Here is a 12714-nt window from a genome sequence, read left to right as displayed (position 1 = left end):
TCTCTTTATTGTTCATCATGGCATTTTCACTACTTCATTTTTATATTTATTCATGATGTCTCTTCCCATTAGAATGTAAGCAGGAGAAGACGGCTCTTGTTTGGCTGCTATACCCCTAGTATCTTCAAAAGTTAAAGCGTTAGTCACTCAGTCGTGTCCGACTCTTTGTGACCCCGTGGACTGTAGCCCACCAGGCTCCTCTGTCCGTGGAATTCTCCAGGCAAGAATACTGGAGTGGGTTGCCATTTCCTTCTCCAGGGGATCTTCCCAAGCCAGGGATCGAACACTGTTCTCCCGCATTGTAGGTAAACTCTTTATCCGCTAGGCATTTTAGTAATAAAAATAAAATGTACAGCAAGATTGCCCTGCCTCAGGCACGCCGCTGAGGGATTCATAAGTAGCATGTAATTACATCTACAGAGCCCACGTTCTCTGTGCCAGGCGCGGAGCTTAGTGGCTCTGCAGGAGCTCCTGCGGTGGAGCCCACGCAGCCTACCAGACCCGGCCGGCGCGGCCAGTGGGTGGAGCTGGTGATCCGCTCCGCCCGGGAGCCGGCTGCGGGACGCCGCAGCGCTCGAGCGCGCCCATGGCGCATGCTCTGCGGGAGCCGAGAGCCCGCTCGGAAGCCGAGTCTCCGCTGCACTTCCCGGCGGCGGCTGATCTGATTGGGAGCGCTAGAGCCTGAGCCTGGTGCGGGCGCGGGCCCCGGGTCCAGCAAGGCTCCGCCTCCTCCAGGTTCCCTGCGGCCGCCCCAGCCTCTCGAGCAGGCACTGCGGCTCTCGACAGCGGCCCGGGAGGACGGCTGCAGGTGAGTGCCGGCCCTGCGGCACTGTTAGGGTTCCGCAGCATCGGCCTTCCTCCTCGGGCTCCGAGGGCCCCGCACTCTGCCGGGTGCTCAGTCTCACCGCCTGTGAACCTCTGCAGGACCCCTCTGCGCTGGTTCGCGGAGCACCCGAGGACGGGCAACTTCTAAAGTTGCCCGTCCTTCCCTGCGCTGCAGCGACACCCGGGATTTCTGATTCCCAGTTCCCCTACTTCCTCCTCGTCCTTTACTCGCATTAGCTCCGCCAGGCAGCCCCCAGACCTCGCTTACTTTTTAGCCAAAGGCATGGTCAAGGAACGGCTTGATACCTGTCCTGGTGAATATCCCGGCGATACTATTTAACCACTGGACATTTTGCTTCCAGTAATAAACCTGGGTGAGCCTCAGTTTCCTGGAAAAAGGATTTAACGGTACTGCAGAGAGTTGTTAGAGGCGTAATGAACGTCGTAGGACCGAAGCGCTGCCTGCGAAATCTGGAGCATAGCAAGAGCTTAAATGGGAGTCAAAATTACTAGTGTTGTTCTTATTGTTAGCTGAATAACAAGCTGCTTTGGAGCTTATCTTTTCTTCAGCTACTGAACTCTGGACTGCCCCAATCCTGTTTTTCAGAATCTGTTCTGTGTCCACCCTTTGCTGGGTCGTGGGGGTTCAGAGTTGACCCAGAGACTGGCTCTGCCCTCAGGCTGGTGTAAAATGAAGACAGACAAGTATTTAGTTGGGCTGTTAACAATACCAAAAGAATTGAGATAAAGTTGCAGAGCCCACGGAATCCATCTTGGAGGAGGCTTTTTCTCCTTGAACTTCTTGGTCATCATCCTATGACAGTTACTTGACTGATAGGTTGAGAAACTGTCCAGTGTTTTGTTGGAGGGAAAAATCAGTTGGATGATTTTTCTAGTTGAGTAGCTTCAGGTATTATCCTTCTGGAGCTTTCTTTGTAGACAGCTGCCAAGGCAATGGCAACCTACTCCAGTACTCTTGCCTGGATAATCCCATGTACAGAGGAGCCTGGTAGGCTGCAGTCCATGGGGTCCCTGGAGGTCGGACACGACTGAGCGACTTCACTTTCCCTTTTCACCTTCCTGCATTAGAGAAGGAAATGGCAACCCACTCCAGTGTTCTTGCCTGGAGAATCCCAGGGACCGCGGGGCCTGGTGGGCTGCCGTCTATGGGGTCGCACAGAGTCGGATACGACTGAAGCGACTTAGCAGCAGCAGCAGCCCCAGATCCGGGAGCATTGGCACTGAGTGGAAAAGCAGCTGCCACCGGAGGTGTTAACTATTTGAAACTGTGGTTACAAACTTTTACTTTTCTTTTTCAATCTACTTGGTATTCCCTAGTAATAATGGGCTTTCGGAAGGTTGTATTTATGATAAAGGTAGACCTGAACTGTACAGCCCTTCCTAACCACCATAAAGAAATGCAAACTTGTGACTTTGCCTGTACAGATTCAAGATAATATCTGTTCCTGTCTAGAAATTGCAGGTTCACCACTTCTGGGAGAAATCACTCCATCACCAGCAGGAGATGCATCAGCAGACGGGAGCTAGTTGACTTTTGCAATCATCTGAGAACCAATTTCTTAAGACTTGTGGAATACTGGGTTTAAGCCCATCTTAAAAACAGCTCTGTTGAATTACTGACATACAATACTAGCCGGACATGTTTAGAATGTACATTTTATGCATTTTGATATGTTTATACATGTGAAACTATGATTGTTCAATGTCATTAACCTGTCCGTTACCCCCAAAAGATTCCTTGTGCATTGGGTACCCCTTTGCAATGCTTCCTGCCCCTCATTTCCCCAGGCAGCCATTTATCTACTTTCTGTCAATAGAGATTAGGTTGCATTTTCTAGAGTTTTATGGAAATGAAATCATATCTATTTATTTGATCTGGCTTTGTAAAGAATCCACCTGCCAATGCAGGAGACACAAGAGATGCAGGTTCAATCCCTGGGTCAGAAAGATCCCCTGAAGTAGGAAATGGCAAACCACTCCAGTATTCTTGCCTGGAAAATTCCATGGGCAGAGAAGCCTGACGGGCTATAGTCCATGGGGCCGAAAAGAGTTGGACACGACTGAGCAACGGCACCCATCATGTGCTTGGGACTATGGACTTTCAATCACCAGGATTATTTTGCAGTTCATCCATGTTATTTATGTGCATTCCTTTTTATTGCTGAATAGTATGTATATATCATAATATATTGATCCATTCACCCATTCAGGGCATTTGGGTTTTTCTCATGTTTGGCTATTGCCCATAGAGCTGTTATGAACATCTTTATACAAGTCTTTGTATTGGGATACACTCGTCCATATCTTTTAAAAATATTAATTTATTTATTTTAGTTGGAGAATAATTGCTTTACAGTATTGTGATGATTTTTGCCATACATAGACATGAATCAGCCACAGGTACACGTGTGTCTCCCCATCATGAATCCCCCTCCCACCTTCCTCCCTACCCATCCTTCTGGGTTGTCCCAGAGCACTGGCTTTGAGTGCCCTGCTTCATGCACGAAACTTGCACTGGTCTTACATATGGTAATATACATGTTTCTGTGTTATTCTCTCAAATCATCCCACCCTCTCCTTCTCCCACATAGTCCAAAAGTCTGTTCTTTACATCTGTGTGTCTTTCTGTCTTGCATATAGGGTCACTGTTAGCGTCTTTCTAAATTCCATATTTATGCTAATATACAGTATTGGTGTTTCTCTTTCTGAGTCTGTATAATAGGCTCCAGTTTCACCCACCTCATTAGAACTGACTCAAATGTGTTCCTTTTTATAGCTGAGTAACATTCCATTGTGTATATGTGTCACAACTTCCTTGTCCATTCATCTGCCGTCATTCATATCTTTAAGGGACTATATTTATTTTAAAATATATGGGAGGCTGGGGCTGTAGTCCCACTTTTGCCTCTAATCATCAGCGTGTCCTTGCAAGAGTCACTTCATTTTGCCTTTAATATCCATCCCCAAGGTCTTTGCTGTGCTGGGATTTTGTGCCATCGCTGTTAGAACTGATCCCTGGAGAGGGTCTCAGAAGCAGAGAGGGGCAATCTTCTTTCCTTCTATTTCTTCTGCATGCTCTCTTATTTTTTTCATTTCACTTTTTTCCCCTTGGGTGACAAATTCAAATCCTAAGGTGTAACTTTGTGCAAGAAGGGAAGTGAATAACTAGCGAGAATAGGAGCTCGTATCAGCTGAACTTCAGAACATTTGAATCACAGTTAGAGAGGAAAAGGTGGGAGGTTAACAGGCTCTGGAATTTTGGGGATCTTCCCTTTTCTTAACGTATAGTTCTCTCTTTCGCTCTTGCTCCAGAAACATTATGTTTAACTTTGTGGTGAGCAGGTGGATGGGTGTTCTGGGCTCCATGTGTCACAAATTAACTGAGGGTGGTGGGTGGGAGGTTTCCTAGTTAAAAAGAATTCCTGAATTTTTTCTTTGAGGTGTGGCTTGAGTCATTTGTTCCCTATTTGTCCTTTGCCTAACTTTTACCTGACGTAAACTGGTTCAGAACCTTGTATGGGAGCATTATTTACCAGTGTAATTTTGTGTAGTAAAATTGGTGTGGGCAAATAACAACAGACTGTTTTATACAGAATGAAAATGTGGCTCTGGGGTTTGCTGGTCTCTTTGGTCCTTGGGACCCTGCCTTCCCAGGCATCTGGATGGAAGCAGACACCTGTGGATCCTGAAACAAATATGAATGTGGTAAGTTTCTTAAAGGCATCTGCTTCTTAAAACGCATCTGTGATCAATGTTATTTTCTGAAATCCAGTTACATAGCTACATGAAGCTACAAACTCCATTCTCTTTATATCTCGTTATGTTTTTCATGTTCTCTGAATCTCCAGTTCAGTTAGCTGGACTTTACCCACTAGGTAATGTGTATTTTACAAACCTCTTTTTACTGATGAAATGATATACTTCTTAATAAGATAAGTGATATTTTTAGACATTCATTTCATTTTTAAATCTCACTGATTTTGTTTAAACAACAATAAAAAAGTGTTAAAACTTCCAAAGAATGTTAATACTGAAGGTGTTGAACAAGGACAGATTACCAGTGTTCATCAGATCAGATCAGATCAATCAGTCACTCAGTCATGTCCGACTCTTGGCGACCCCATGAATCGCAGCACGCCAGGCCTCCCTGTCCATCACCAATTCCCGGAGTTCACTCAGACTTATATCCATCGAGTCAGTGATGCCATCCAGCCATCTCATCCTCTGTCGTCCCCTTCTCCTCTTGTTCAGTACAAAAATCAAAGTATCTGAAAACAATTTTGTTAGAACAAATAAAAATATAATCCCTCAAGTAATGAAAACATTTCAAAGTTATTAATCTTAAGTACACAGTTAAATCTGGAGACACTTGATTTAGGCATAAAATATCAGGAAAGTATAGATTGCTACAGAAAACATCAGGTTTAAAACAGTGACACAACTGAAGAACCAGGCAGCTTTGGAGATTTTGATAAATTTATAGTCAGTCAAGAGAGTGCAACCTGTTATCAGGGTCTTAAGGTTGCATTTTATCCCTTGTTCCTGATTTTTTCTTTTTAAGGTTTTTTAAAATTAAAAGCATTTTTCTTTTTTAATTTTTTCTGTAAGAATGATAAACTTAAATCCTTTCAAGTGTTTGTGGTAGAGAGAATCACAAGCACTTATTTACATTGTCTTCTGGATAACTGAGTTAGCTGTATGCCGCTGAGCTCCTGATTAACAACTGCTTAATGGATTAAGTGGTACAAACTGCTATATGTAAAATAAAGAAGCTTCAAGGATATATTGTACAGCACAGGGAATATAGACAATATTTTATAATAACTATACATGGAATTTAACCTTTAAAAATTATGAATCAGTGTGTTGTATATCTGAAACTTATACTAAACATCAACTATCAGTTCAGTTCAGTCGCTCAGTCGTGTCTGACTCTTTGCAACCCCATGAACCACAGCATGCCAGGCCTCCCTGTTCACCACCAACGCCCTGAGTTTACTCAAACTCATGTCCATTGAGTCAGTGATGCCATCCAACTATCTCATCCTCTGTTGTCCCCTTCTCCTCCCACCTTCAATCTTTCCCAGCATCAGGGGCTTTTCAAATGAGTCAGTTCTTCCCATCAGGTGGCCAAAGTATTGGAGTTTCAGCCTCAGCATCAGTCCTTACAATGAATATTCAGGACTGATTTCCTTTAGGATGGACTGGTTGGATCTCCTTGCAGTCCAATGGACTCTCAAGAGTCTTCTCCAACACCATAGTTCAAAAGCATCAATTCTTTGGCACTCAGCTTTCTTTATAGTTCAACCCTCACATCCATACATGACTACTGGAAAAACCGTAGCTTTAACTAGCCAGACCTTTGTCGGCAAAGTAATGCCTCTGCTTTTTAAAATGCTGTCTAAGTTGCTCGTAACTTTTCTTCCAAAGAGTGTCTTTTAATTTCATGGCTGCAGTCACCATCTGCAGCGATTCTGGAGCCCAGAAAAATGAGATCAGCCACTGTTTCCACTGTTTCCCCATCTATTTGCCATGAAGTGATCAGACCAGATGCCATGATCTTCGTTTTCTGAATGTTGAGCTTTAAGCCAACTTTTTCACTCTCCTCTTTCACTTTCATCAAGAGTCTCTTTAGTTCTTCTTCGCTTTCTGCCAAAAGGGTGGTGTCATCTGCATATCTGAGGTTATTGATATTTCTCCTGGCAATCTTGATCCCAGCTTGTGCTTCATCCAGTCTGGTGTTTCTCGTGATGTACTCTGCATGTAAGTTAAATAAGCAAGGTGACAATATACAACCTTGATGTACTCCTTTCCCTACTTGGAACCAGTCTATTGTTCCATGTCCAGTTCTAACTGTTGCTTCTTGACCTGCATACAGATTTCTCAGGAGGCAGGTCAAGTGGTCAGAATTTTCCACAGTTTATTGTGATCCACACAGTCAAAGGCTTTGGCATAGTCAATAAAGCAGAAGTAGATGCTTTTCTGGACCTCTTTTGCTTTTTTGATGATCCAGTGGATATTGGCAATTTGATCTCTGGTTCCTTTGCCTTTTCTAAACTCAGCTTGAACATCTGGAACTTCATGGTTCATATACTGTTGAAGCCTGGCTTGGAGAATTTTGAGCATTACTTTGCTAGTGTGTGAGATGAGTGCAATTGTGCAGTAGTTCGAGCATTCCCTCAATAAAAAAAAAAAGGAAAGAAAACCTAATTGCCCCATGGATCTTTCCTTATGTGAATTTGATCATTATTCCTTTTCATCTTTCCCCTGGTTTTATTGAAATGTAATGGACATATAGCATTGAATTAGTTTAAGATGTACAAGATAGTGATTTGCTTTGGGTCTGTATCATTTTATCTTGTTCAACTTTACCTTGACATTCTAGTGTAGATTTATTGGTCCACTGATTAAAAACAGATTAATATTTTTATCCTTCATTTCCCAGGATAGGGTCTCTTGAAACAAGGAAAACTGTAGATTACAGAATTAACTGGCATATTTAGAAAAGAAAGAAAGAAGTGGTTATTTGTGCCTGGGAGCCAGGATGGAACCAAAGAAGCCCAAAGCTACGGTAAAATAAGGCACAGTTGGTGCAGAACGTGTTAGAATGGTGAATCCAAGGTTTAAGTAAGCATCTGTGAGTAGAATGCAGGGGTGAAACAAGGGGAGGATTTACTCTTGTGATGGAGATTGGCTACTAGATAGAGCAGACTAAAATTTCAGTAATAATTTCTTAAATAAAACTTGGTAATTGACATTTTGTCTTCTCCTTTGCTCCACAGAGTGAAATTATCTCTCACTGGGGATTCCCTAGTGAGGAACACCTGGTTGTGACAGCGGATGGGTATATTCTCTGCCTTAACCGAATTCCCCATGGGAGGAAAAACCGTTCTGACAAAGGTATGGGTATCTTCAGTGTTGAGATAGGAAAGTTCTGAAAATCTAATTGCATTGCTGGAATTTGGCTGGTTTTTATATCAGTCACAAGTTCAGATTTAACATGAAAACATTGAAATGGGATTGTCTTTTAGATCAAAGTACTCAACATATTACATTTATGCAAGATATATGAAAACACTTCTTTTAAAGAAGCAAGGACAAGAATCATCTAATTTCATTTTCACTTAAAGATTCAAAGGTCAGGTTTGTTTGAGAATATGCTAAAATATCTCATTGTTATAAGGAAGCATTTTATTTAATAAAGTGATTTGAACATTAAGTAGATAGCTCTTGCTATTTGAAGATTACTTAATTTTTTGAGTAGGTAATGTCACATAGTTCAAAAATTGAAGAGAATGAAAAGCTACACAGTAAAATACCTCCCTCCTATTTCATTCTCTACCTCCCCAGTTTTTTTATGTATCCTTCCAAAATTTCTTTATTTTAAATTTATCTCTAAAAAAGTCTCTTTAGAAACAAACATTATTTTCCCTGCTTGCCTTTTAATTTAGAATGTGGCATATAATGCACATTTTTGTTTCTTGAATTTTTTTTTAATGTTTTGAGTATTTTTCATATAGTACAAAGAGTACTTGATCATTCATCTCTACCAATACATAGTATTCCACTGTATAACTGTCATGATTTATTTAGCAAGTGTTCTTTTAGTGGCATTTGGACTATTTCTACTCTTCTATTAACAAGTACTGCTGCTGTAAATAACCTTGTTTGTGTGCAAGTTTATTTATAAGATACACTTTCAGAAATAGAATTTTTGGGTCAGAGGATATGTGGATTTGTGATTTTGATGTGTGTATTTTAGTCACTCAGTCATGTCCGACTCTTTGCGACCCCATGGACTATAGCCCTCAGGGCTCCTCTGTCCATGGAATTCTCCAGGCAAGAATACTGGAGTGGGTTGCCATTCCCTTCTCCAGGGGATCTTCCCAACCCAGGGATCAAATCCAAGTCTCCTTGCATTGGCAGGCAGACTTTACCATCAGAACCACCAGGGAAGACCCAGATATTGTTAAATTACTTTCCATGTGGTCTTGTTCTGGTAACTACACGTATTAGGAATACTTGAAAGTTCTTATAGCTTTGGCTTAAAATATATGCATATTTTTTCTCTGTCTCATAACGCAAGCAAAACTGTGGTTTCCAGTGCAGATTGAAGAATTTCTAGATAGACTTCTTGAAATCACTGAACAGACATCAGAATAAGGATCTGATCCTTAGTCAATTGTCTCTCTAGATACAGATTTTTTTTTTAACACTTTTTGTTTTTAGAAACTTTCCTTAGGCTACTAAGGTGAGATTAAGGTAAATGGATAACTGTGTCTTCTTCAAAATTTTATGTGAGTAGAAAATATTTATTCAAAGTAAATTTAAAAGCCCTCTGTGTTAATTGAGCTTTATATCATTGTCTATTTTTCTCTTAATAAAATCTGATGTTTTTCTCCCATAAATTCTAGCCATAATGAGTCTTTTGATGATGTTACCTGGTGAAGACAGCCAGTGCTCTTTTTGAAATTTAATTTCTGACTCTTGAGAGTTTTATGATTTATAGATCCTGCTAAATGTATGTTACAAAATCGAAAATGAGTTACAACAAGGGCTTCTGTTTTTCTTCTGCTCAAGACATGCAAAACATTTCAGAGTGAACATATGATCTTGATTTCCTTCCTCTGTTTTACTTTTAAAGTGAACTTTGTATACAGATTGCAGATTCAATATAAAGAAAGATATCTATTGATACTGTTTCCCTTAAAAGTGGCTAGTTGACTAATATAATTACTAATGTGAGCCATTGTTAAAAGATATAGGAAACCTCAGTGAAAACAAGCTTAGAGAATGTGCCTCCTTCCTCCAGGCTTTTCTGTCCTGTAGCAATCAAGGCAAATAGTGCCAGGTGCCTTCCTGTGGTATTTATCTTAACCACTGCAGATGAAATTGCTGTACCCTAGGAAGTGAGCATCCTTCTTGACTTGCTCTCAGGTGATAGGAAGAAGAGACGGGGGAATTCTGTCTGCCCATAAGTACTTCTGTGCTTTCACCTCTGTAGGTCTTGGGTTCTTCATTTTTAAAAACAGTCCATTGCCTGAGATGATCTCAAAGTTCCCCGTTAGTCTTTATTGCTCCCTAGTTATATGGGTTAGATCTCTTCTTTTCTTTTTTTTGGTGGGGGTATGTGGATTGGGGCAGTGGCTATCTTTGGTCTTCAGAACAGGGAACAGATTGAAGGCACTCTAAGTCTGGTCATAGCATCAAGTCCCCACCCTTTTCCTCTGCTCTGCAGAGGCCTCCCTGTAGAGAATCAGTGATGAGTATGTAACACCTTCTATAAGCTAAGCTCAGAGACAAGTCTGGAAGCAATCTATGAAGGTGGTCTGTTATCTAAAGGAGTTTGTAATTGTCCTCAGAACTGCATAGGTCCTTCTCTGATGGTTTGCGTTTCCTTGGTCCACGGCTGAGCATGGAGCTGAGGTTCTGCCCTGTCCTTCACTCCCATCCTGGAGTATTGTTGTCAGTGGTGCTAGTTTGGCTTATTTAAGCCAGATAGACAGAAAGAATACATAAAATCCTTCACACCCAACTTGGAAGCTGGCTCATCCATGCCGCTTCCTCTCCTGACTTCCTCTTCTGTTAATAACACCCTCGTTGTCCTAATGACCAGGACTAGAAACTGCACAGTCACTCCTGACTCCCATCCTCCAGGAGCTGACAAGTCCTCTCTAGGCTCCCATGTTACATGGCTTCCATTTAGCCTTTTCCTCTCTGCCAGGCCACCACCCTACCTTACGCTCTTGTGACTGCTTACCTGGCCAGCTGAAATAAACTCAGAATCTGAGAGAGAGAAAGAATTTCAAAACAAGAATAGGGCTATTCATTCTGCTTATCTTTTAAGAGATTAATGCTCTTAATGCATAAGAAAATAATGCCATATATCTGTACTATTTATAAGTCATTACATGATCCTTTAAAACATAATTCATTTATCAAGAATGAAGTGAGGCTGTTCTTCCTACTCTTCTTTTTTTAAAAAATAATTTTTTTTTTAATTTATTTTTGACCATCCAGGCTCTTTGTTGCTGTGTGGGCTTTTCTCTAGTTGTGATGAGCAGGGGCTACTCTCTAATTGTGGTTCACAGGCTTCTCATTGCAGTGGCTTGTGGGCTTCCCTCATAGCTCAGTTGGTTAAGAGTCCGCCTGCCATGCAGGAGACCCTGGAGAAGGGATAGACTACCTACTCCAGTATTCTTGGGCTTCCCTTGTGGCTCAGCTGGTAAAGAATCTGCCTGTAATGTGGGAGACGTGGGTTCGATCCCTGGGTGGGGAAGAGCCCTTGGAGAAAGGAAAGGCTACCCACTCCAGTATTCTGGCCTGGAGAATTCCATGGACTGTGTAGTCCATGGTGTCACAAAGAGTCAGACACAGTTGAGTGGCCTTCACTTTCACTTTTTTCTGAGCACAGGCTCAGGGGGGCAGGCTTCGGTGTCTGTGGTGAGTGGGCTCAGTGGTTGGGGCTCGAGGCCTCTAGAGCAGAGGCTCAGTAATGGTGTCACACGGGCTTGGTTGCCCTGCCTGCCGAATGTGGGATATTCCCCGATCAGGGATTGAACCTGTTGCATTGACATGCAGATTCTCTACCACTGAGCCACCAGGGAAGCCCCTGCCCTTCTTAGTGTAGTTCATTTTTTTCTCAGTTTTTGTGTTCTGTTGTGATGCTACCACCTTACCCCTGGGTTCAGGGATGCTAACACCCTTCTATAGGTGGTTGCAAAGTTGGGAGTTTCTGTGAGGGGACTAGGGTTGTGCTGTGCTGCGCTTAGTCCCTCAGTCGTGTCTGACTCTTTGCAACCTCATGGACTGTGGCCTGCCAGGCTCCTCTGTCCATGGGGATTCTCCAGGCAAGAATTCTGGAGTGGGTTGCCATGCCCTCCTCCAGGGGATTTTCCCAACTCAGGGATTTAACCCAGGTCTCCAGCATTGCAAGCAAATTGTTTACTGTCTGAGCCCCCAGGGAAGCCCAAGAATACTGCAGTGGGTAGCCTGTCCCTTCTTCATCTTGCCAATGTCACCTCCATTACTTTATAGATACCACATTCCTTGTGGAACCTTAGTTAAAGCTGCGTGGTGAGCATCTTTCAATCCTGTCTCAGTGGCCCCCTCCGATTTTATGTAGAGCCTCACTTGGGGATCATCAAAAGATTTTTATCACAGGCCTTGGCTGCATGATTCCTCTACCATGTCAACTGCTTTCCTTTCTACCAACCTCCTTGTTCTCATCCATTTCATGTAGTTCTGCAGGATTAAGCTTCTTAGAGCCCAAGTATAATTATATGATACTGCCATTCAACAATCTTCATGACTCTAATAAATAAAGATAACACTATTCCTTAATGTTGTGTCCTGGCTGATGTCTGTACTATTCACCCTCATTTTGTATAGCAGTGGAGGTTTGAAGTTCACCTTGGGTATGTGCAGAGAGCTTCATGAATCCCCAAGTTAGTGATTACAGTCATAGGATAGGATGTCTATGGTGTCTTCTTCTGTAGAATGGGATAGACTATCTCTTTCATCTGGTTTATGAGGAGTGCTTGATCTTTACCCATTGTCTAAGAAACATTTCTCATTGGCACAGATTTAAATTGGCACCATAGCCAAATTGCAAATGGTATCGTTTAAGTTGTACCAGTTTATAAGAATTAAAGAGTCACTCTTTCACACTCTCAAATCCAAACGAGTTATTCCCCTTTTGCTCATTTCTCTCTGGGCCTCAGCTGGTGACTCAACCCGTTGGAATGGTGATCACTGTGCCTACCATCTTCATTTCTACACATCCGTAAAAACACTTTTTTCCCCACCCTCGCAGCCCCACCCGGCTTAATTGGCCACTCTGCCTGGTTGCTTGAGCAGGAAGACCAC

General features: G+C 42.4%; 1 protein-coding gene across 2 annotated transcripts in view; it reads left to right on the top strand.

Annotated features, from left to right (window-relative positions):
- Positions 1 to 584: 584 nt before the first annotated feature.
- LIPA (lipase A, lysosomal acid type) overlaps positions 585 to 12714 on the top strand; it is a 41117-nt gene continuing 28987 nt past the window's right edge. Inside the window, exons 1-3 of one of the 2 annotated variants that reach the window (XM_055560261.1) lie at positions 585 to 808; positions 4440 to 4551; positions 7629 to 7746. In XM_055560261.1, the coding sequence (XP_055416236.1) occupies positions 4441 to 4551; positions 7629 to 7746 (229 nt within the window). In that variant the 5' untranslated portion in view covers positions 585 to 808; position 4440. The remainder of the gene's footprint in view (positions 809 to 4439; positions 4552 to 7628; positions 7747 to 12714) is intronic. The other variant, XM_055560260.1, reaches the window with a different exon arrangement.

This window comes from Bubalus kerabau, chromosome 22 (assembly GCF_029407905.1).
Source record: "Bubalus kerabau isolate K-KA32 ecotype Philippines breed swamp buffalo chromosome 22, PCC_UOA_SB_1v2, whole genome shotgun sequence".
Classification (NCBI taxonomy): Eukaryota; Metazoa; Chordata; class Mammalia; order Artiodactyla; family Bovidae; genus Bubalus; species Bubalus kerabau.
Note: the sequence above shows the minus strand (reverse complement) of the source record. Positions and strands in the feature narration are given on the sequence as shown.